The 24,133-nt window shown below is 35.2% G+C and overlaps 3 protein-coding genes across 3 annotated transcripts in view; 1 reads left to right on the top strand and 2 right to left on the bottom strand.

The window, feature by feature from the left end:
* The first annotated feature begins 753 nt into the window (after positions 1–753).
* On the top strand, positions 754–7,016 carry LOC144452996 (fucolectin-like). The gene is made up of 6 exons (XM_078144250.1): positions 754–864; positions 3,264–3,350; positions 4,293–4,412; positions 5,212–5,238; positions 5,621–5,857; positions 6,434–7,016. The coding sequence occupies exons 2-6, from the start codon at positions 3,293–3,295 to the stop codon at positions 6,652–6,654; spliced, it is 663 nt and encodes a 220-aa protein (XP_078000376.1). The 5' UTR covers positions 754–864; positions 3,264–3,292; the 3' UTR covers positions 6,655–7,016.
* Positions 7,017–8,302: 1,286 nt separating this feature from the next.
* LOC144453055 (fucolectin-like) lies at positions 8,303–12,808 on the bottom strand. The gene is made up of 6 exons (XM_078144328.1): positions 12,753–12,808; positions 11,327–11,404; positions 10,454–10,642; positions 9,975–10,001; positions 9,207–9,443; positions 8,303–8,724 (listed from the first exon to the last, which is right to left on the bottom strand). Exons 2-6 carry the CDS (start codon positions 11,379–11,381, stop codon positions 8,504–8,506), a joined length of 729 nt encoding a protein of 242 aa, XP_078000454.1. The 5' UTR covers positions 11,382–11,404; positions 12,753–12,808; the 3' UTR covers positions 8,303–8,503.
* Positions 12,809–16,644: 3,836 nt separating this feature from the next.
* The window catches only part of LOC144452682 (uncharacterized), a 23,835-nt gene continuing 16,346 nt past the window's right edge, over positions 16,645–24,133 (bottom strand). Inside the window, exons 18-24 of the mRNA XM_078143827.1 lie at positions 24,032–24,133; positions 23,468–23,688; positions 22,775–22,897; positions 21,882–21,993; positions 21,219–21,315; positions 20,602–20,701; positions 16,645–20,106 (exon numbers count right to left, since the gene is read on the bottom strand). The exon at positions 24,032–24,133 is cut by the window's right edge and continues 15 nt beyond it. Of these exons, the coding sequence (XP_077999953.1) occupies positions 20,050–20,106; positions 20,602–20,701; positions 21,219–21,315; positions 21,882–21,993; positions 22,775–22,897; positions 23,468–23,688; positions 24,032–24,133 (812 nt within the window). The 3' untranslated portion in view covers positions 16,645–20,049. The remainder of the gene's footprint in view (positions 20,107–20,601; positions 20,702–21,218; positions 21,316–21,881; positions 21,994–22,774; positions 22,898–23,467; positions 23,689–24,031) is intronic.

Raw genomic sequence — 24,133 nt, 5'->3', positions numbered from 1 at the left:
TGAGCGAAATAGTTGCTAGACAACATCACGTGGGGTAACATGATGTTTACTAGTGCCAGAATAAAGCCAGGCAATATGTGTTTTATAACACATATCCTCAGGTATATTCATTCCCCCATGCTTCATGACAATTGCCCAAGGAAAATTGGGACACGACTAGTGCCTCAATCTATGCAAATTAAGTCACCATGGGTCACTATGACACAACCCGACCATCACCTTGTGATCATGTGAATTTAGACCCCTTTAGTAAAAGGATGAACAATTTCACCCATTCTCCTCAGAGGTAAACTGCTTGATTGCATATGGACATAACACTGTGCTATACACCGTGTGATTGTAAACCCCAGTCAAAACAAGTATATGAGGTTCCCCACATTTTGCGGTTTTTTTTTATCTATCTTAGATAAAGTGACTTTTGAACCGTATAACTACTTAGGATTTTCAACACGTTGGTAGGCGAACAATTCCAACATTTGCATATTTGTATTCGTTACACAAGCGATTTGTTCTTGTCTGCAAAAATAGCACTGAATACAACGTATTGGTTATACAAAATATGAGGGTGGTTTTGGGTCTAACAGTTTATAGAAATGTGACTGCCTACCTACCTGCGTAAAAGGCAACCTTACAACCCTGCAACACGAGACCAATAGGAACAGGTTCACCCCAGTAATTTGTAACGATACATGAATAATGCTGGGGATAATGTTTGACGTGGCATACCATGATAAAAATAAATTTGTACTAGTGTAGTGAAACATTTTAAGCTGTGTATTCCTCAATCATTGCACGAGCTGTACCAGTACGAGTAGGAGGTCATCTTTTGTTCAACCGGATTTGATTTCATTTGTTCAAGTCACCGTAAGTTATCTTTTTTTCCTTTTTTTTCGTTCAAGTTCTCATTTATATTATCAACACCCATTATATGTTTATTTTCTCCGTTTTTTAAATCACACACCAAACATAGAAAACATTGAAAACAAAGTCCTTTTATTATTCAAGACACTTTGATTGTATGGTGATTTCTTTTGAAAACAACACAGAGAGCCTAAACTACTAAAGAAAGCTCTTTTTTAAAACATTTTTTAAACATAATATCGTAAATTTTATGTTTAAGCAAACCTTGTTCATTCATGTATAAATCTGTACATGCCTAGTCTTGAAAAGTCTTATTTTGAAATGTGTTTGCCGACATTTGACAAGACAACTATCCCAAATGTTCCTACCTGTCACTCAGGCTGTGTAATTTGTATTGACTTGAAACTGAGGGATGTATAATATTTTGTTTCTGGTTCATTACATTATAATAATTTTCAAACTATTTATATTTTTCAATTTGCTTAAAGCATATATTTCTAATTTTACTTTTTAATAAGTGGTGAGTATGGGTCACCTGTTTCATTCAATAAAATATTATTTTAGAACACCCGTCAAGCCATAAAAATATATCACGGAGGCAATGGCTACATAATAACATGGGTAAAGGCGTTTTAATAGACGAAAACATACAAACAAACAAACAAACAAACAAACAAGCAAACAAAGAATGCGACTCAAGTTAACAGTCTATATGGGAGATGTACAAAACGTTCCTTGGGAGAGATGTGTAGGAAAAGTCAACAATTCAAACACAAAAAAAAGAATAACGAATTGGTGCAGACGTGTCTTTATTATTTCGAAAGAAATCTCGATGAACTGGAAACAGATAGTGATTCTTTTGTAACAGGAAAATCGAGTAGCCGCCAACCATATTAAGGAATTCACGTCCATCAACTGGAGAGGTTTTCGTGATAGAGCGACCGTTGTAAAACTGTTCATTGAACGCTAATGTTAGTCTTGCTGCTAGACGTTCGGGCTTTCTTTCGATACTATAAGCGAACGAAGTTCGTAGTGAGGGCTTAACTTGCCCGAACATCCTCGACAGCGATGTTCGGTCGTGTGTCGTATTGTATCGGAAGAACATCCGAGGTCTAGCAGGTAGACTACGCTTATGTACACTAGAGCTGTTGTCACCCAGTTCGAGATTAATTACCTGATGAGGTATGATGGAAATAACTAATAGTAATGCCTTGAGAACTATGTTTATTGTACATTTGTTTGTACGCTTGGGCGTGTATGTATGTATGTATGTATGTATGTATGTATGTATGTATGTATGTATGTATGTATGTATGTATGTATGTATGTATGTCTGTCTGTCTGTCTGTCTGTCTGTCTGTCTGTCTGTCTGTCTGTCTGTCTGTCTGTCTGTCTGTCTGTCTGTCTGTCTGTCTGTCTGTATGTGTGTCTGTGTGTCTGTGTGGGGGTGTTGACTACAAGAACACGTTATCTGCGTGGTGGCCTATTAACTGAAGATACTGTTCGGGTTTAAATTTTAAGCATTGGTTTGATGAAAAATTAGTACAGTCGACACAAACATCAGTTATAAATTTTCCGTACCTGAGTGACCTCAGAGGGCACTCTAGACACAGAGCAACTCCTTTGATTGAATTGAGTAAGGATGGAGGTGTGGGAAAGGGACTGAAAATGTTTTGACAATAGACAATATACTTGAGCATTGCTTTAAATATTACATCACAGTCCTAAACTAAAGAGACTTATGGTTGCACCATGGGAAGTGACGCACAACATTTAGGCACCCCTAGCTGTGCCTAAATTATGTGCTTCATCCAAACCAATACCCTACCCACCAGCATCCGTAGCAGTTTTCGCTTAAGAATCTAAAAACGAAATAATACCATTTGCCACTGCCAGCAATATTGCGTTTATCTCGCTAAACTACAGATAAAATCTATATATATTCATAAAAACAACCACTTCATATTGAAACGAGAATATGTCGCTTTTTAAGGTAAAAGTGTCCCTAGCACTGTGAATTAATACCTCGTCTAGAATGTTCTAATTCCTTCATACCAAAACTCGCATATGAACGACCACGTTCAGGTATAATCCTTGCTGGCTGTGTCTAAATATTATATGAATTGAAAACGCAGCAAATATGTAAATAAATAATCTAAGATTGGCTTTCCATTAATTGATACAATCGTACACAGCAATCAATACCACACCAATAGCAACACCCATCAACTAGTATTAACGTAATTGTTTATGCGCAAGGCAATGCCATTAAAGTGTTGTGATATATTGAACTGAACTTGATATTGCTGCAAACGTAATCGCTATTAAGTGAAATAATTTGTTATTCTACAAATATCACTATGATATTGTATAACTGAATATTAAAATAATTCTCTTAACAGGTATATTATTGCCTACATAGCTTGGAAGAATGGCAAAACTTCTAGTAGTTGCAATTCTGACGATTTCCCTTGGTGTACAAACATTCGGTATGTAGTTACTTAGTACTCAGCAATATGGCAATGACTAGGAATAAACACAGACATGATGGATGTACACACATACATACATACATACATACATACATACATACATACATACATACATACATAGATACATACATACATACATACATACACACACACACACGTACGTACGTACGTACGTACATACATACATACATACATACATACATACATACATACATACCTACCTACCTACCTACCTACAGAGACAGACAGACAGACAGACAGACAGACAGACAGACAGATATGCACCAACATGATAGATTATTTCAGTGTTTTCAAAAATATTGCTTAACAGCTTGGTAACTATCAATTCTTCGGTTCATCAGTTGTTGTTAACTTCCAGTCGTGCAAGTGTCATAAATAATATTATCTGGAAATATTCGAACTCTTTTGAATAACATTTTTTTTATTTGAGATACATGGTTTGATCTATAGATTATTTTACATTATGGTGCTCTTTGTGTTAATACGGAACTTGCAAATCCGCCATGTTGAATGTTGCATCATGGGAAATGTGATAATACATACTAATTAATTAGTATTGTAAACAATGTTGATACATTGTTTGTAACCACAAATAATCAATTCATAGTTACCCTGACCATTGTGGGAGGTTAATTTTATCAGTAGCTCCAGATTAGGTATTATGATAACCACAGATAATCCCATATTCCTTTGCGTCTGAGCATGCTCAGTCAGGATTACAAGTTCCCTATTGGAACCAACCCTATCTGTGCTACCATAGCTCGATTTCGTCTTAGTTATTTCCTAAAAAATATGGCTAGTAAAGTTACAATCATTGACTTTCAGAAATACTGTTAAAATCGTATGATATATTGTTAACGACAAGTGTGACATGATTTAATAACAAAAGGTATATTTATTAATATGTTGTTTTTTTAGGTCGAAAATGTTTTGAGCCACCGCCTCCAACAAAACCACCAACAACACAACCACCACCAACAACACAACCACCAACAACACAACCACCACCACCACCAACAACACAGCCACCGGAACCTTGTAAGTCTTTGCATGAGAAAATATGATAAGGATGATATGCTTAGCATGACATTTTCATACGTCGAGATGCACGCTGTCACTTTTATATGAGATGCTTAGAATAAATACATCGATCGAAAATATGACGCCAGATTTAATTGTTCTATATCATTAACTCAGTACACTCTGAGGTCTGTATGTATGTATGTATGTATGTATGTATGTATGTATGTATGTATGTATGTATGTATGTATGTATGTATGTATGTATGTATGTATGTATGTATGTATGTATGTATGTATGTATGTGTGTGTGTGTGTGTGTGTGTTTGTGTGTGTGTGTGCATGCGTGCGTGCGTGCGTGCGTGCGTGCGTGCGTGCGTATGTATGTATGTATGTATGTATGTATGTATGTATGTATGTAACTATGTATGTATGTATGTATGTATGTATGTATGTATGTATGTATGTATGTATGTATGTATGTATGTATGACTGTTGGTCTGTCTGCCTGTCTGTCTGTCTGTCTGTCTGTCTGTCTGTCTGTATGTCTGTCTGTCTGTCTGTCTGTCTGTCTGTCTGTCTGTCTGTCTGTCTGTCTCTTGGTCTGTCTGCCTGCCTGTCTGTCTGTCTGTCTGTCTGTCTGTCTGTCTGTCTGTCTGTCTGTCTGTCTGTCTGTCTGTCTGTCTTTATGTCATTAAACCGGTTTGCATAAATATCTGCGCCTGACTGACTGTCTATTAAAATTTTAATCGTCCAAATTTTTACATAGGGCCACGATCATTTAATAATTTTTTGTCTATTACGTTTTACTTTTCAGTGTCAACTGTGGTCCCCACACTAGCACGTAAGTATATCAAAGTACATCATTGTATATTTAGCATTATTACGGATTTCAAGGTGTTCGCTAACTAAGAAAAAGGCGAACTAAAACTATTGTTGGTCACAAGTGGGTGATAGTGGTGCTTTTAATGCGTGGATATAATCACCCTGTAATCAAATAGTGTAAATACTAAATAAGGTTGAATGTATGGCCTCTCAAGCAAAAATTTTGTGAGTTTGATTTCGTCAGGGCCTGTTGCTAGGCTACATCAACATGTTGTGACAATAGTACATGTATTTGTTTGGTTCGTTCTTTATCGCAATTGTATATTCGTTTAATATACAACATTACCATGCTTTGTATTTTTCTTAGTTTGAATTTAAACGATTTTACATTATGTTTGTAGCTTGTGTATATCCTGTACCACTGAATAACGTCGCCACAGAGAAAAGCGCCACCCAGAGTTCTGTCAAACGTAAAACTGATTATACAGCTGACCTGGCTGTGGATGGCAACACCAATGGTAACATCAAAGATGGATCCTGTAGTATGACACACAAAGATTATGAACCCTGGTGGAAACTGGATCTTGGATCAACAAAAGACATTTATGAGCTTCGTATCCATAACCAGTTAGAAGCACGTATGTACACTTTTAAAGTAGTGACAAACAAACAAGACTGAGTTTATCAGGGCTCGATTTTTTATGCTCTGGGATCCAGAAATGGGGATTTTTACCAACCCTGAATTGCACGTCATTTCTAAAACAGAGCCATAGGTATTTGCCAACTGCTTTAGAAAGACCAACTGGACAATGAATAGTGTCATTAATGGTAATAAACCTGTAACCTCCTTACCTGGGTATTTCATATAATGCCCCTCGGCTTTCCCAGGTATCCAGCAAATCTTTCAGAACAAGTTATACGTCTTACATGTAATAATTTAGATGCGGGAATGTATTAGAATGGCAAGTGGACATTATCAACCATTTTCTTCATAAAGGCCCGAATTTCATCATATGCGCATTCATTCATTCATCCACACACGCTATGGTGGTGCCGCCATATTAGCACCAGAGTAATTTTCCTTTAATGCAGCCATAGAGGGCGTTAATTTCCATTTTCGGGATGAGATAACATAGTCTGAGACCACCTCATATACATGTATTTTTTAAATATTAATTTGTGTTAATAATATATGGAATACTATTTTTTTCTAGCCTACCGTTTGAAAACTGCTAAAGTGCGAGTTGGAGACAATTCTGACCATACCAAGAATCCTCAATGTGGTTATACCGTGTTAGGAGGAATGACCGAGACCAGCCCTGTCGTCATCCGATGTGGCTGCGAAACACCAATGAGAGGACAATACGTCAGCATTCAACTAACTGAAAAGTCACGCCCAATGACACTGTGCGAAGTCGAAGTCATGGCTGGATAAATGATGCTTGCAGAAACCGTTTCAGAAGGATGCCTATTGTTATCATGCTTGAAGTACAACGATAAAACACGTGGTTCAAGAAACTCTTTATCATGGACACTATTTTGCATGCATATTAGTAATTTCGACTGTATTACTGTAAACTCTGTATTTAGGGCCTAGAGGAAAATGCCATAAATAGAATGCTTGAAAACAAATTAAAAATGACAACAGAAAATATCATAATCCGTTTTAGTTGAAATATTGCTTATTATCGAGATCTTGAATTTTCGTCATGGGTACTTTACAGTGCATGTGGTTTTTCTGGGAGAATTTCTTCTATTATAGAGTTACTCACCTTTAGCTTTAGGGAATAAAATACATTCGGTGAATTTCTTTGGTCTTCTTGTGATTTTTATGTCGGCTACACAGGATACAATGTTTATTCACTATCTTTTGTGAAAGTTGGATGTTGAACGAGATAAAATGCGTTAGTTTGAATTGTATTTACTTTAGCTTATCAGAGCGGAAAGGGAACTTGCAATCCAAACTGAATATTCGCAGATGCAAAGTCCTATGGGATTATCTGTAATTATCATAATATCTAATCTTGAACTATCGATAACATAAATGTTGCAATGGCGAGGATAACCGGGACGATATTATTTGTGGATGCAAACAATGTAATAATTTGTTTACAATACTGATTGATTGATATGTACCATCATGATTCCAATGATGCAACATTCAGCAAATTTCCCATGATCCAACATTCAGGATGTTCAAAATGACATATTGGCAAGTTCCCTATTGGTATCAATCTGAACTTATTCGGAGTGATATATGAGTCTTCAGAGGCCACTTCCGGTAAATGTGTTGTCGACTTGTTATGTAATTGTATAAAAATACCAGCAGGCGACAATGTACTGGAGTTCGAGGTTCCCTAGCAAGGTCAATACGTCACTTCCGCCTAAATTCGGATCATTCTCAACTCCATAACGATAAGTGGAAATGGTTGAAACTGACGTTTTTTCTCATTTACCATACAAGATTTTTTTTTTAAAAACATGGCGAATTCCCAAGGTATCCTTTGCCTTAAGTAATTAGATATTTGCAAATGTCAAAATAGACATTATCATTTTGATTCTAGTTAGTATCTCCAATACGTAATTTTCCAACTAGTAGTCATTTTCAAAAGAAGTGTCACAGGGGGTGCACCACAAAAGCAAATAATGAGGGCTAAAATATCGAAAAGCATTCCATAAAGTAGTCAATAAAATGTCGTCAAAATAACCCCCCTGACTCCCTAAAAATGTTCTTGGAACACATTTTGCAGAATACCTTTTAAAACCCTTTACCTCTTTATGATGAGTGTCATGCATATATTCCCTTATAGGTGCTCTGTCGTCAATCTGGTTGAGTGGCCTGCACATAAACATCAGTTTATTTTTTGTATTTTGATTTGTCTGACGTCAAATATGTGTATTAAATTCCATTACAGTGAGTCCAGTGGTGTTCCAGCTACAAATACAGACAAAAGGATTTACACACACACACACACACACATACACACACACACACACACACACACATACACACACACACACACACAACCAAGCACGCACACATGCACTGCCACTCTTAAATTGCAGGAGTTGTAGTTTATTCCCATAGCAACCACTGCAATACATGTTAATAGTATTACTGGAAATTGTATTGTTATGATGGCATGGATGAAAATCAATTTCCAAACAGATTTACCCACCACCATTCAAAGTACATTTGATCTTCATATACTTGAGAAATTAGTGTTCCACAAGAAAAGAGTAGTTCATAGGATTGTGCACGTCTAGTCATATTGAATTTAGTTTTATCCTGACATGACTTCAACCTCACACAGCGTTAGAGGGCGTGTCTTGTCAGTCAATTGAATGCTGACGTGGCGTCCTCTCATTGGTACATCACAGCCACATCGGATGATGACAGGGTTTTCGGCTGTCATCTTGCCCAGAATAGCGTAGCCACATTGTGGATTTTTTGTGTGGTCTGAGTTATCTCCCACATGGATCCTTGCAGTCTTCAACCGATAAGCTAAAAGAAATAAAATAATGTTATTGTTGATGATGATGATGAACATATTATTTCTTCCTGAAACAACACGAAAATAACATAAATGTAATATAATTTAATTTAATTTAATTAAGAAATATAGCTTTTTTATTTTTACAACTAAACACATTTCTAAAAATATATTTAAAAGAAACACTTAAAATATCCACATGGTTTATAAATAGGTATTTTTTTTATTTTTTTGTGTTTGAAAAGAGCAATTTCAAACAATAAACTTCATTTATGTTGTTTCAGATGTTTTTTTGGTAGAAACACAATATAAATTAGTTTTATTTTTTATTTTTTTGTTTTAATGTAGCCACTTTAAAAGGCATAGTATTTGTTCACGTATTTTTCAAAAATAGCCGTAATTCTCAGTGCCTGCATTTTATCTCATGTTAGGAGGTCAAAATATAACAAGTATGCCGACTTATTCCGATAAATTAAGTTTGTTTAAAACTTACGTGCATCCATATTATTGTGGATACGAATTTCATAAATATCTTTTGAAGATCCCAAATCCAGTTTCCACCATGGCTCAAATTCCTTTCCAGTCATTGAACAATATCCATTTTTAACGTTCCCATCCGCATTCCCATCAACAGCTTTATCGGCTGTATAGTCAGTTCTAGGTTTATCAGACACTTGGCTGGCGCTTTGTCCCTGAGCTATGTTACTAAGGGTTACAGGGTATACACATGCTGCAAGTAATATGGATACAGTCAGAGTCACCACATTGACATTACAGCCGAAATTAAAAAAGCGTCTAGTTTCACTGATGAACTATGTTTGGTGAGCATACAGCAGAAATTATACATGTGCTCACTTATGAAACTGGTATAATAGCCACATTTAATCAAGCATTACCAAAAACAGCAACAGCATAGATTATTCAAATGAGGCAATATGTAAATGTAAATACATATGCCATTTTGATGAATACAAGGGTGATGACATCAACTATAAATGATTAATTCATTAAATTAATGATAATTAAATAATTAATTAAATTATTGATAAATAAATAATGTTATGAAAAATTATGCATACGAGTATTTCTCAGAAAATGCCAGTGAGGCATGGCCAAGAAGCACAAGCTTTATAAATCATAAATATACCTTAATTACTGATATAAGCTATGGGGAACTATACATGCCCTTAACAAGTGAAATTTCACCTCAATAACATTATTTTGCATGCAGTATTGATGTGATAAATATCTTAGTACTCACGTGCCAACGTTGGTATTACCGTTGTCACTAGAGATAAAAACAAAATGAATTCAACTATTTAAATTTTTGATAAAAACAAGTCAGCAGAATTAACCATATACGTGGAAACGGGTAATGGGACATACATACGTACATACATACATACATACATACATACATACATACATACATACATACATACATACATACATACATGCATACATGCATGCATACATGCATACATACATACGTACATACGTACATACGTACATACATACATACATACATACATACATACATACATACATACATACATACATACATACATACACACACACACACATACATACATACATACATACATACATACATACATACATACATACATACATACATACATACATACACATGATTACAAATTTATAATAAATGCCATACAAAGACGTGGATCTAAAGACAAAAAATCTAAATAAGATAAAGGTTGACTAACAGCTACTCACAGATTTCCGGAGGTGGTTTTGTTGTTGGTGGGGGTGGAGGTTGTGTTGTTGGTGGGGGTGGAGGCTGAGTTGTTGGTGGGGGTGGAGGCTGAGTTGTTGGTGGGGGTGGTGGTTGAGTCGTTGGTGGTGGGGGTGGTGGTTGAGTTGGTGGTGGCTCAGTTGCTGGCTTGGCTTTAAGACATAACCGCCCTGCAAATTATGGCAAACAAATATTGAATTTATTTTTTTAAAGAAGAATTTTGGTAAATCGTAGAATTCATTATCTGAAATCATGTTTACATCCGAGGTGGAGGGAGGAAGATTACATCAGCATTCAATTTTGAGGTGGTCAACCCAAACTACCGTTTTATTTTTGTCAATGCATTCCAGTTATAGCAATTGGTCTGTCACGTGATTGGTTTCTAGTGTCAACTATTATGGGGTTACATATTAGGCGTGGTACTCGGTTTGTGCTAAACACTGAAGTTGCTACAGTGTGACTGCAGAATCATATATTGTCAAACTTTGCTTCAATCTATCGTCTGACCCTGCAAATTGTAATATTTTTTTTAAATAGTTTTTATTCGAGGTGATTGCACAAACAAAGGTACATACTTTCCCACACAAATACAAAATTGTAAGGACAAAGTTTGGTCCAAGGATATGTTATATTAATTTATTTGTTTAGATTTTTGGTACGATTTTCCGCGAGCCAGCTATTACAATATAGTAACAGTATGAAATCAAGGTTGAAATCAAGATTCCTTTGGGAGTTGATTTTTGGTTGTGGACTTAAAAATCAATTTGATTGTATTTGTTGTATCATATTATGTTTACAACTACACACATGTGTTCACCCACAGGTGATTCATGTTACTCCATTTGTTTACTCACCGTATATTGGCACGGTAAAGATGGCTACTAGGAAAGTTAAAATCAACAACTTCATCTTGCTACGGCTTGGTAGATTAACTGTAAATAGAATGAGTGTATACATTAATCCTAAGTACACCTAAACTAAAAGTCTGTTTGAAGTTTATCCCATTAAAACAAAGCTAAACCATTTGCATAAAATTTATAATTATGGTGATCAGGAATGAATAGCTTTACGGCCCAGCGATAATGTAATATGAAAAGTTTCAGCTAATGTTCTCCTTAAACATACTATTTTGAACTAAACACCCAATTTCTTTTTTTTTTTAAAAATCAAAAAAAAAAAAATAAGCCAAACAATCTAAGTAGATGTGTAAAGGAACATAGGTGACTTGAAACGAAACGAACCTCGTCAGGATCGTCGGCGACAGAAATCTTATTCACGCTGCTTGTTTTTTGTTATCAGTTAGCGTAACAAAAGTTTTAATTTGTCAGTGTTGCTACATTTTCTTTACATGAGCTACCATTATCATGAATAGATCGACGCCAAATCACTGGAATACATATTTTCAGCTGGACATAAATTATTTTCATTTCTATCGTCTGGCGGGTCAAGAGTTATCCTAACAGATCATCACAGATACAGCGGATTTGAAAAATACGTTTAGTGACTCTGTTTGATAAAACCACTAAGAATTCAATTAGAAACTGCACATGCTACAAGATCTCAATTTATTGCTGTGCTTAGTTTGACTGAAATAAACCGTTTAATCCAATGCACGGCAAAAACACTTAGACACGCGGGCGCCATTTTTTTCAGATATACATTTGATGTCTGCGTGGAGGTTTCTCAGTTTATTTCATGTTGAACGAAACTGTATTCATTTAACATGTTTAGTTTCTTATCTAATTAGTTTCTATGTGATTGTGCCCAACAAAGCAGCTGAACGGTATATTGAAATCCACTATACTTTGTAACACTGTACATATATTCTCAGCTGGACAGAAATTGTATGCAACAGTGTCCATTGTCAAGTGTGACAACTTACCAACATTGCTACACATTCGTTGTGTGAGTTACCATTATCTTAACATATCGTGGCACAATCATATACATTGTAACAACTTACACATCTTCTGTCAAGTCGGTGGATTAAAATGTTACAAATTATTGTTCAATTTTTGACTTACACGACGCTATTATGTAGCAATTGTAATGTTAATGACTAAATGGCACTTTTTTTTAGTTATCTGATCAGAGATAATGCTTGTTAATAAGTATTGTCTAGCCAGACAATAACATTTGACAATTATGTCGGTAAAAGTTTTGTTGAGCAATACATTTTTGTTTCAATAGCTATGGTTTTCACTGTATCCTTTAAGCATATAGTTAGAACACACTGAAGTCGTGCAAGAACAGGAAAGATAATATAGCTTAATATTTTACCTTTGGCTATCTGCTGACAAACCTTACAGCTGCGTGTCACCAAACTTGTGAGTTGTCGGACAGTAGATCACTATAGTTATTACTTGCTCCCTATATAGTCACCATAGCTATTTTCGGTGACAAAAATGTCCCCTACCTGTTGATTGTCATTTTACTGTATTTAGAAATATTTAAAGAGATGCAAATGTCTGGCTGCCATAGTTTTTAACATTTTGCCGGTTGGCCTGAATGTTTTTCTTTTACATGATTACTCTTTCTTCATGATCCATATATGTAAAATATGTTAAAAATAACCATGCTGCAGGAATATCAGCCAGTAGAAATCATCGCAAACTGACCTGTAAGAGATATCACACTCGCAGTGTCACTGAACATCGTCGTGTACTTTGAAAATCACCTTTCAGGAAAAAAAGATATTATGTCATGATTACCAAACCAGAGTGACTATAGCGGCATGCTGTATTTAGCATCTCACACATCGATTTTGATAAAGTTACACAGACAAAACAATGTTGCATTTTATCTCAATGTGAACAAAAATTAATTCTTCCGTATGTCATCCGACAATAAGAATAAGGTATACAGTTCATTGAAGTAAACAAATGATTTCGCACCGTGTTTCTGTGTATATTCATTGTCTTTCATTCTGTATGTATGTATGTATGTATGTATGTATGTATGTATGTATGTATGTATGTATGTATGTATGTATGTATGTATGTATGTACGTACGCACGCACGCACGCACGCACGCACGCACGCACGCACGCACGCACGCACGCACGTACGTACGTATGTATGTATGTATGTATGTATGTATGTATGTATGTATGTATGTTGAATTAGGCAGGCATGCAGACAGACAGACAGACATATACATACATACACACATACATACATACATACATACATACATACATACATACATACATACATACATACATACATACAGCCAGACAGACAGACATACATACAGGTTTGTCGACTGTTCATGAATTATGCATGATGTATATTATTTTCCTGTTGTATTTAAATCAGCCTAAAAATACGCGTTGCGTAAGGTTTGTCACAAGTACCTAGACGAATGATGAAAAGGGCCCCTTAAGTCATTCATAGGTTTCTTGGCTGAACGAAGCAAAGTATTGGGGAATAGTACATATAATTCAATTTGCTTAAGAGTGCATGTGTCTTGGTAACCCAAACCCAAATCCAAGCCACAGTTCTTCCTCTAGTTTTTGGTGATCAATGTGTCGCCTGTTATATTTTTGAATCTAGTCCCATATTTTATGATTTTGTCCGGTTTCACATAATAAATTAGATGTAAACGATAAGTGCGATGAAATTTAAATTGGGTAGAATACTTCTTTGTAAAGCCGTACGTTACTGTAATAAAATAGGCCACATATAACACCATCCTTGGCCAAAATTGACATCTACAGTGGATGCCATGTAATAAAAATGTATGTACAAACGAGGTACAAAAAATACTGACTTCTTATAAATATTCATGTACCTTGCTTTGACTAACCTGGTGAGTGATATATGACATATTTTGGTAATTCTGCTGGTATGCCACGTTCCTAAACCTAACCCTTTCACCTTTTCTCCTTTTCATGTCTGTTACTGGAATCATGTGACCAACTTTAGTGATTTGAAAATGAAATGTTACGCCGAAATGTATAGCATCTGTCACGCAAGATTGCGTCTCCAGACATTCATGATTTGGTAATCTGGACATTAAAGGGGTGCAAGATGAGTTGATATGTTTTAGGGTGTATTTTTTTTATTCAACACATTAAAAGGGTACTCACAGTATTCTACTTACCGGTGTCTATTCTTAACCTCCATTTGCAATTAAGTGAACTCAATCCTTGTATTAAGATAAAACTTATAAATGATCAGACAATGTTATTTAATACCAAAGTAACAACGTATTAAATGTAAAGGAACTCCCTACTATGTAATCACCAGTTCTAACAATGTCAGAATACAAATTGCAAAAGTCATAGAAATTATGCATCAGCATTAACATTATACTAGAACAGTTAAAATGAAGTTTTTTGTAAGTATTTTCACTCGGGTAAAAAACTTATAAACTCAGCTTGTGCCATTTTAACTTCAACGTTTATAAAGGGTTCGTGGTGTGACCTTACATACGCATATGATCATCAAAGACCAGATGTAAACGTAATGCCTCTTCCATATGGGTAAAACTTTAGTTGTTGTTCCTACATAAATTGTTGGAATGCACATTCTGGGCTATAGCTATTATACATGTACATGTTGCGTCCATTAATTGCCAAAATACTTATACCAATCTATATAAAATTCGAAGATGCATAGCTTGTAACATGGGCGTTTCCTGACATTTGCATAAACATTATTTCTGAATGTATGCATCTGAGCCTATTTATGTCTACGGTACATATACATATAAGCATGCTTCCAAATACACGCTGTAAAAACTTCTGAAAATAATAACACTGGAAAACATTTACATGTAGAATAGTATACTATACACTGTCAGGGGTAGGTAACAAATATTAATTAGGAGCCAGATCGTAACGGGTACAAAAATACGAGTAGCGAGGGCATTATACATACTAGTACTAGTACCAAGTACACTTAGTTTAGTTGCGGATGAAATCTACATATAGCGACGAACACGGAAGCCCTGATTTTCCCAGCGTCCATTGCGTATTCAAAATGGCGGCAAGTTCGAGTGAGACTTGTAGGGAAGGTAAGAATTAGTAGATTTCTGCTTTCAAAAATCGAAAATACGTATTCATATAGCATGCGTTCCAGGAATAGTGAGTTGGCTGACCAACAGGGAAAATTTCATTGATCAATTCCACCGTTTGTGAGAGGAGTTTGGACATCTATTCTAAACTGTAAACACACGAACGATCCCCATAAGAATGCGTGTACATGCACGTACATGTAGTAACTCATTGCATCAGTATACCGTAACATAAGAATCAGATAAAAATGAGAGGTGTCAAATGGCTGGCTTGGCTTATTCCAATATATAATCATGGGTGTATTAGGGGAGATCTCCCATAATACATCAGTGATATATTATAGCTATGGATTATTTATCTGGAAATATACGCTCCGAGAACTCAGACATATCTCCATACCTGGAGCGCACATTTCTAGAGTGAGGTTATACACGGAGGTAAAGGGGAGATCCATGCTGTGCAGTATGTGTTAACATTTTGTTCATTAAAGTTAAGCCACCAAACTCACTAACATTAATTTGCATTGGCATGGAAGTACCACCCATGATGCAAGTGTAGTTATATCAGTATGCATAGTATCAGTGTCAAAATGTGAAATTACAATCTTAAAATAAACTGTTTGGTGAATTGGAATCAATGTATGTTATAAGCTGGGTGTACTTTGTTCAGCTGAGCTTTGTGCATAATGTTTGTTATAACTCAGACCACTAACGAATTTTGTGTAATGTTATCTTTGAGTTTGTGGATTCAGTATGTTCAGTAACTCGTCCAAATATGGATAACAATTTCATTATGGCGTCTAGCGGTTGCTATACATTATATCATGCACAAACCAAGGTAAACAAACAAATATGGAATATATGCTCTTGTCGTTCTACATCACAACAACACGTGTCTACGTCACTGGTTCTACTGTATTCGAAATATGATTCAAAACGTTCAAAATTTCCATTACGCTCCTCGATTTTTCATTGATATGACTGGCACTGGTATACTTATGTTATTCTCGTTGTGACAAAGGCCCCTTAGGCCAATCGTATCTTGGGGAATAACATCTAATTATACAATAATAGTGACAAAGACATATATGGTTTTGCCAAGTTTATTTCAAACTTACAACAAAGTGTACATTCCCAACTTAATTACAAGAATAAGCTAAAAATTAAAGATATTCTATTTTCCTTGTCATCTCACAACAATATAAGTCATATTCATTACAAACAAAGACGATTTGATGAGGACAAAATACATGTTGTATGAATAACTGCCTTCAGGTCAAACAGTGGTTTGATATTTGCAATGTCTTAACACAAAACATTTATCATCATTAAAATTCAAATGTATCCATTACTATCCCATATCATGACCATCGCTCTAGCTGTGTAATGTCGACTCTTTGGGCATGTGGCCCTATTGTTCTGAAATAAAGTGATTGATTGATTGATTGATATTCCAGGAAAACAGACGAACTTGTTAGTTTTGAAACAAGACAGTTTTTTCTTAGGGCTAGACTCGTAAAAAACGAAGTATAAACCCGTCTATTTTCGAATAAAAGACATCACCATCTATAGTTCAGAATCATAATTACCTCCGGTAAGGGGAGATTTTGTGGTCTGTCTGTCTGTCTGTCTGTCTGTCTGTCTGTCTGTCTGCCTGCCTGCCTGCCTGCCTGCCTGTCTGTCTGTCTGTCTGTCTGTCTGTCTGTCTGTCTGTCTGTCTGTCTGTCTGTCTGTCTGTCTGTCTGTCTGTCTGTCTGTCTGTCTGTCTGTATGCATGTCCGATGTCAGTCTACTGTTTAGATCTGTTCGTGTGAAAAGAAAGCCTGTGTATTGCTGTTTCATAAGTAATTGTTTCAAGAATGGCTGGCTCAATTCAACGTTGGTAGGGTAATAATGTTTTAAACATTTGTCCATAATTTACAGTATTAGGTCAGTTGATACAGTTGGGATGCTCAAGTAATATCTTCTGGTCTATTTTTATGTTTTTATTTCCTCTGCAAATATGGTAAATATTACATCATAATCCTCAAAGTCTGGTTATATCTTTCAAAACTTACACTTTGCAAGTGAAAATACTGCAGGGAAATAATTTTTATATCAAGGTTTTTGAAATATTGCTTTGTTTTCAGCAAAATGTCCAAAAGGTGTATGGAAATATGAGCACAAATAGATGGTCAGATGTGTTAAATGTAAAAAATGGAAGTTAAAATATCAACAGTCTCGCGGTTCGTGGTGTTGTCTCCAATGAAAGAAGTATTCACATGGTTTTTAGCATATTACATAGTTTTCGTCTTAAGTTGGACGACACAATTTGTCCTTGCATAATTTCCAAAGACGGGCAATGCAGTTATTGGAAATCTTTTGTTTACGTTTGGCGAAACCGTTTTTTACTTGGTTAAAAATGAAAAAAATAATAGTGAAAGTTTTAAAACCCCAAATACCATATTTTAATAAGTTTAGAAAAAATATGAAATCGGACATAACTAATATATTCATTACATGATAATATGTGAAAGACAGGAGAATGATAATGGTTGAAAACAACAATTAGTACGTTGTTAACAAAATCTAAGTGAAACACAAGTTCATTAATTAATCTACATGGCCATTTTAACTAAGTTTGTAAAAAGCTAGGTACATACATACACATCGAATACTAAAATAATACAGTAGGATTAGTTAGTTAAGTATTAAAATAATAATAGACATACAAAGGTCTATAATTATACACACAAAATTTAAAAGTGAGTACATTTTGTGAATGAAACATTCCTGTTGTTGACCTTTTAACATCGGTAATTCAAAATTTACAAGAACTGAGTACATACCTTCGCATCAAATATAATAATATAACAACTGGTAATAATGAAATCGATTATTAAGTACAAACCCAAACATAGACACACACTTTGATCGAATTTATGTCTGTCAACGTAAAATATGCCTGAAAATAAACTTTTGCCGTTGTTTGGTCTCTTAATAGTACATTAGAGCGTAGGCAACATTTCAAAATTATCATATGCATGTGCTAACTTCTAGAAAAAAAATGAATATTTGCAACGCCGTTTATAACACAACTTGGGAAATAACACCGGTGCATTTGCTTGCTCGTGGTAATCAGAAATGCTACAAGGTTCATGCAATGACACGCGATACAATCAGTGTTGTTAACTTGTCATAGTATAAACATCAGACATCCCGGATCCCATAACCCCATTGACGGATTAGATTTCTACACGATATCACATTTAACTTTATTAAGTTTATGAACTGAGCGTTTAATTTGTAACATGCCTAATTCCCATAGATATAATAAACAAACTAATAAAAACATCGCATTAACTTTCATTAGAGGAACCCATTTTTATTTCTGTGTCAGTTATCTTGTTAACTTAACGTAATTTGTTTTTGCTTGAAATCTTCTCCTAGTTCACTTCGTTCAAGCAAATGCATCTCTTTTTTGTCAGTTGTATCAAAAGAATTTACAATAACTATGAAAAAAATATCCAAAAAAGTTGACAATTATAATCTTATCACCTTGTTCCTTGTTTTACATAGAAACTGATCTAAACATCAAACAATCCTGGTTAAATATGGTTATCATCTAAGTTTTAGCATAGCATTCTATGGATAATAAAATCAAATGTTATTTTTGAACAAGTATTGTTTTCAGTGATTATTAATTCTAATACGTGTGGTTAAAATATCAATGAATATATGTATATGTGATACTTAAACTTTGAATTTATATGCCAAATAATTATCATTTATTATAATTATCAAAGGAACTACATTCTGTCGACTAATTCTATGGACACTTTTTCCATCGGTGACCATAAATCGTGTATATATATTTACGGGAATTTGATTTATTTATTAGTACAATAAGTATGGTTAATCTAAGTCTCAGTATCAAGATACAACTAACCAATCAGGATGGAGGTCTTTTACTGCTGGCACTTCGGTTGGTTCTTATGCATTGTTCATTAACTCTAGATGTAGTCATATAATATAATATAAAATGTCCTGATAAGATTGAGATTAACATTCGCACGTAAAAAACTTATACAGTAGAGAATTAGTACCAAAAGGCGTAAGTAAATACTATTTCGAGAAAAAAGCCAAAACGTGTATTAAGCACTAGGTTGTTATGACATTCGGTCAAATATAACCATGAATTTTTCTTGGTTATAATTATATATTCACCAAGGAAAATGTTTGATGAGCTTGGTACTCAGTACTAAAGACAAGTTATACATATACAAAGTCTTCAAGAAAAAGAATAACTTGTTTATGACTATTACTAGGTTAGGATAATTATGTGACTTATCAGCGATAATACTCAACTATATTCATATAATGTAAGAAAGTTCAACTACTCCCTATTCTGAGTGTCATGTGACATGTTCATTAGTATTCTTCTTTGTTATTATAATGGTATTTTGCTTGTCCGTTTCCTTTTCCATGAGGCCTCCCTGGCAAGCTGAATATTAGTTATGTTTTAGTATCATTTAGTTGACATCTTGTAACTGTTGTAAGAACAACTCATTGCCATGACTACAGATCGCCGACTTCACCATACAGGTCGCCGTCAAACTGGTCGAAGTCCATCACCTGGAATAAACAAATACATTTTCAAAACTTGATAATAATCTTCGTCAATTACACCCATCCCCACCGTCCTTTACTTGGGTACATCCTCTGGGAACCTTGCATATCCGAGTGCTAGGAAGAGGAACACAGCCATGTACCAGCTATGTGCTTCATAGCAACTTTATAAGGTATATATTTTAACAGTCCTGCTACATGGCAGTGAAAAGTATACCTCTTAAAGGGAAGTGTATATCACCTCTGTACATGATTGTTCTGCACATCCCTATACCAGCTATGTACGGCACACCTAGTACACAGTTGTACACATCAGTGTGCTAACTAAATTGGAAGCATACTATTTTCCTTTAATATGTGCATTGTTCACACATTAGGCATATAGCTATACGAAATACCTCTGTTACAGCATCGCTCACATAGCTAGCACAGGGCCAGTAAAACATTGGATACATTGCCTTTACGATTACTGATTGTAAATATGGCTCTTAATCAACTCACATCTTCCTTCCCAATCAGACGTTTCATTTCCAGCAATAACTCTGCAAAAGAAGGACGACGACCTGGTTTCATGTTCCAACAGCGCTGCATTACGGCATACCTGTAAAATATCGACAGTTGAGTGTCATATATGTAATATACTCATCACTATCCAATGACATACAGTTAGGGATGCCTTAACATTTTAGTATCTTTCCTAGGAAAATTGACAGAACTTAATGGCGGCTAGTAAAGAATGATATCGTGACATTGATAGTGGAGCGCTAAGTGATACTAGTTGTTGAATGATACTCGTTTGTGACTAATTGCATACAACAGGGAAATGCGATTGAGATTTTGGCTCACTGACACAGTGGATAATAGTGATGCCTTTGTGATTAAAGGTATTGTAAACAGTAGAGATCCACAACACTGTACATCGAAAGACCACGAAATTCATCAGAAATGCCACATTATTTTGACTACAATTAAACTGACGGCCTTTCAAACTTTATGAACAATACAAGGTTCATTTTGTGTCTATCTTAGTTTAGCTGCAAGCACGGTTTCCGGTGCCGTAATAAACTTAACTTTGCATTTACCTATACAAAACGTGTTTTTTTCTGTTGACTACTTACAGTTCTTCGGTACAGTGAGACGGTTTATCCATTTGTTCTCCATCGCGTATACGACCTGAAATCTCATTGTTGGGCAGTCCAGGATATGGGGAGGCGCCTTGTAAAGAACAGATACAGAAACTGGTAATACATTTTCTCAAATGTGCATGTTTTATTTTTAAGAAGGTATTTGCGTATATATATATATATATATATATATATATATATATATATATATATATATATATATATATATATATATATATATATATATATATATATATATGTATATATATATATATATATATTTTTTTTTTCAAAACTATTACGCTCTGCCACTGCGGTATAGAGCACTGTCTTAGCAGATTGATACTCACCGAGTTATATATATATATATATATATATATATATATATATATATATATATATATATATATATATATATATACTCGGTGAATATCAATCTGCTAAGACAGTGCTCTATACCGCAGTGGCAGAGCGTAATAGTTTTGGTAGTACTGGAACTCTTTCTTGGTTGTAACTCGGAGTTTCACGCATAGTGCGATCGTCAGACAACTCGAGTTACAACCAAGAAAGAGTTCCAGTACTACCAAAGTACTATCAGTTTAGATGACTTAATTCGTCAGATTGATTATACTTTAATCAAACCATAAATCATCTTACCTAGAGTAACTATTTCCCACAGTACTATACCGTAAGTCCACACGTCGGTCTTAAAGGAGAACTCATCCGATTTCAGGGATTCAGGAGCCATCCATCGGATCGGAAGACGACCCTTTAAAACAAATACCAATCATTGACATCAAAATCATTATGTAATGGATCTACATTCCTAGAGTGTCCTCAGTCTAAATCTATCTGATGTACTAGTTAATTCAGTTAATTTCAACAGAAAAAAAAAACTTTGTGAAAATAATATGAGTGGCAAGCAGAGTACTAGACCAACAATAACATTTTGATTTTTTAATTTTATTTTCCATTTTAAATTTTAGGTATAGTTTTACGATTCTTTTTATATGTGTCCATTTTTATATTAACTGTGCGATTTGTATAGTTCTCCCCTTTCAATATATATTTTCACGTTGTAATATATATGTATATATATATATATATATATATATATATATATATATATATATATATATATATATATATATATATATATATATATATATATATATATATATATATATATATATATATAATGGTACAATTGATATATAAATTTCAAATTCAAACAGTTTCTTTTGACCTAGTACTCGGCTTGCCATTTCGCGCTGGAGAAATTCCGACATTCCGACATAATTTACAAACTAATTCATTTTTTGTTGAAAGAGAGTCACATCTGCATATAGACGATGTGTTGGTGGCGCGTAGCTGAAGCTCTAGTCAGTACGGTACGCCATGACGAAGCACTCTAACACAATTCGTCAACCCCTTTCATAGATAATGAGCATGCCGGCGAGGGCGCAGCAACACGACGTATCTGAAAGTCTACTTTAACTCGCTTCGAAACCAACAGTCTTATTACATAAGCACTAAATATTGAGTTATACCTGCAGCTTTTCCTTGACAGCTTTGCCATCGTTGAGGGCGACTGCTTGGGAGAACGAAGCTATTTTGCAAACTCTATCAGTCCCAACAAAAACATTCCTTGCTCCCAGCTTACGGTGTACAATCTGTTGCAAAGATATGGAAAAGCACGTCCAATAGTTATTGTTAACAATGGTTTATCAATAGGCGAATAGACAAATGTGAATCTTAATTTATTTCACCAGAAAACCAGGCTTACTCACGGTCATCGAGATTAAACGGTTCCTAACATGTTATACTACCGAAACAAAAATGACCGTAATTACAACCAATTCGTACATAAACCTGGCTAATAAAACGAGTACTCCCGTTCTCCTCCTCACTTTGTCCATCCCTAATACTTAAGCATTCGTACCTCCTCCTCAGTTTACTCCCCTCCCCTTTGGCCATTGTTTTACACGAGTCGGTCGGTTCACACATGCCCGCCTTGAGGCCCAGTTTGAAGAAATAGCAATGTCATCATGCAAACAATAATTTCAACATCGTAGCTGCAACTAATTTAGGAAGAGTGAGCGTTTCTATAGTGATAGCGATGTTATACATCTTATTTGTCAACAAACACAGAGCATTCAACCATGGCATGTGTATCTGTATGTGTATAAACTATTAATGAACGTTCACTTTTGGTACATTCATAAATTGAAACAGAGACATACGTTCAAGCCAGCTAAGTATTCCATGCCAGTGACAATCTGTTCAGCAAATGTCATTAACTGATCAGAATTCAGGGTATTCTTGGAGTTAGTAATATCACAGTACTGGTATATGTCATCGTCATCTGCAGGTGGTTCAGCAATAACAGTTTTTCTCTTTGATTGTCGTAATACTTCAGCCAGGTTACCATATGGGGCAAATTCGAGTATGATGCTAGGTTGGACTTTAACAAAAATGCATATGAAAAGGGAAACAATTATTGATAGTACACACTACACAAGTTGATCTCACCAGTCCTAGCGATACATACATACATACATGCATACACATACATACATACATACATACATACATACATACATACATACATACACATACATACATACATACATACATACATACATACATACATACATACATCGCACACACACACATACATGCACACAGACACACAGACACACCGACACACAGACACCACCACCACCACCACCACCACCACCACCACTCCATGGCCTGTCCACGCTCACACACCTTAATTCATGATCAATTATGTTAAGATAACTCACGTGCCCCTGGCTGGGTGATACATCCAATTAATCTGATAGCATTGTCATGTGCTGCCATTGAAAGCATTATATCAAGTTCATGAAGTAGGTGTTTTCGTTGTG

The sequence above is a fragment of the Glandiceps talaboti genome, chromosome 23, assembly GCF_964340395.1.
Source record: "Glandiceps talaboti chromosome 23, keGlaTala1.1, whole genome shotgun sequence".
Classification (NCBI taxonomy): Eukaryota; Metazoa; Hemichordata; class Enteropneusta; family Spengelidae; genus Glandiceps; species Glandiceps talaboti.
The sequence above is the reverse complement of the archived record's forward strand: the minus strand, read 5'-3'. Positions and strand labels throughout refer to the sequence as shown.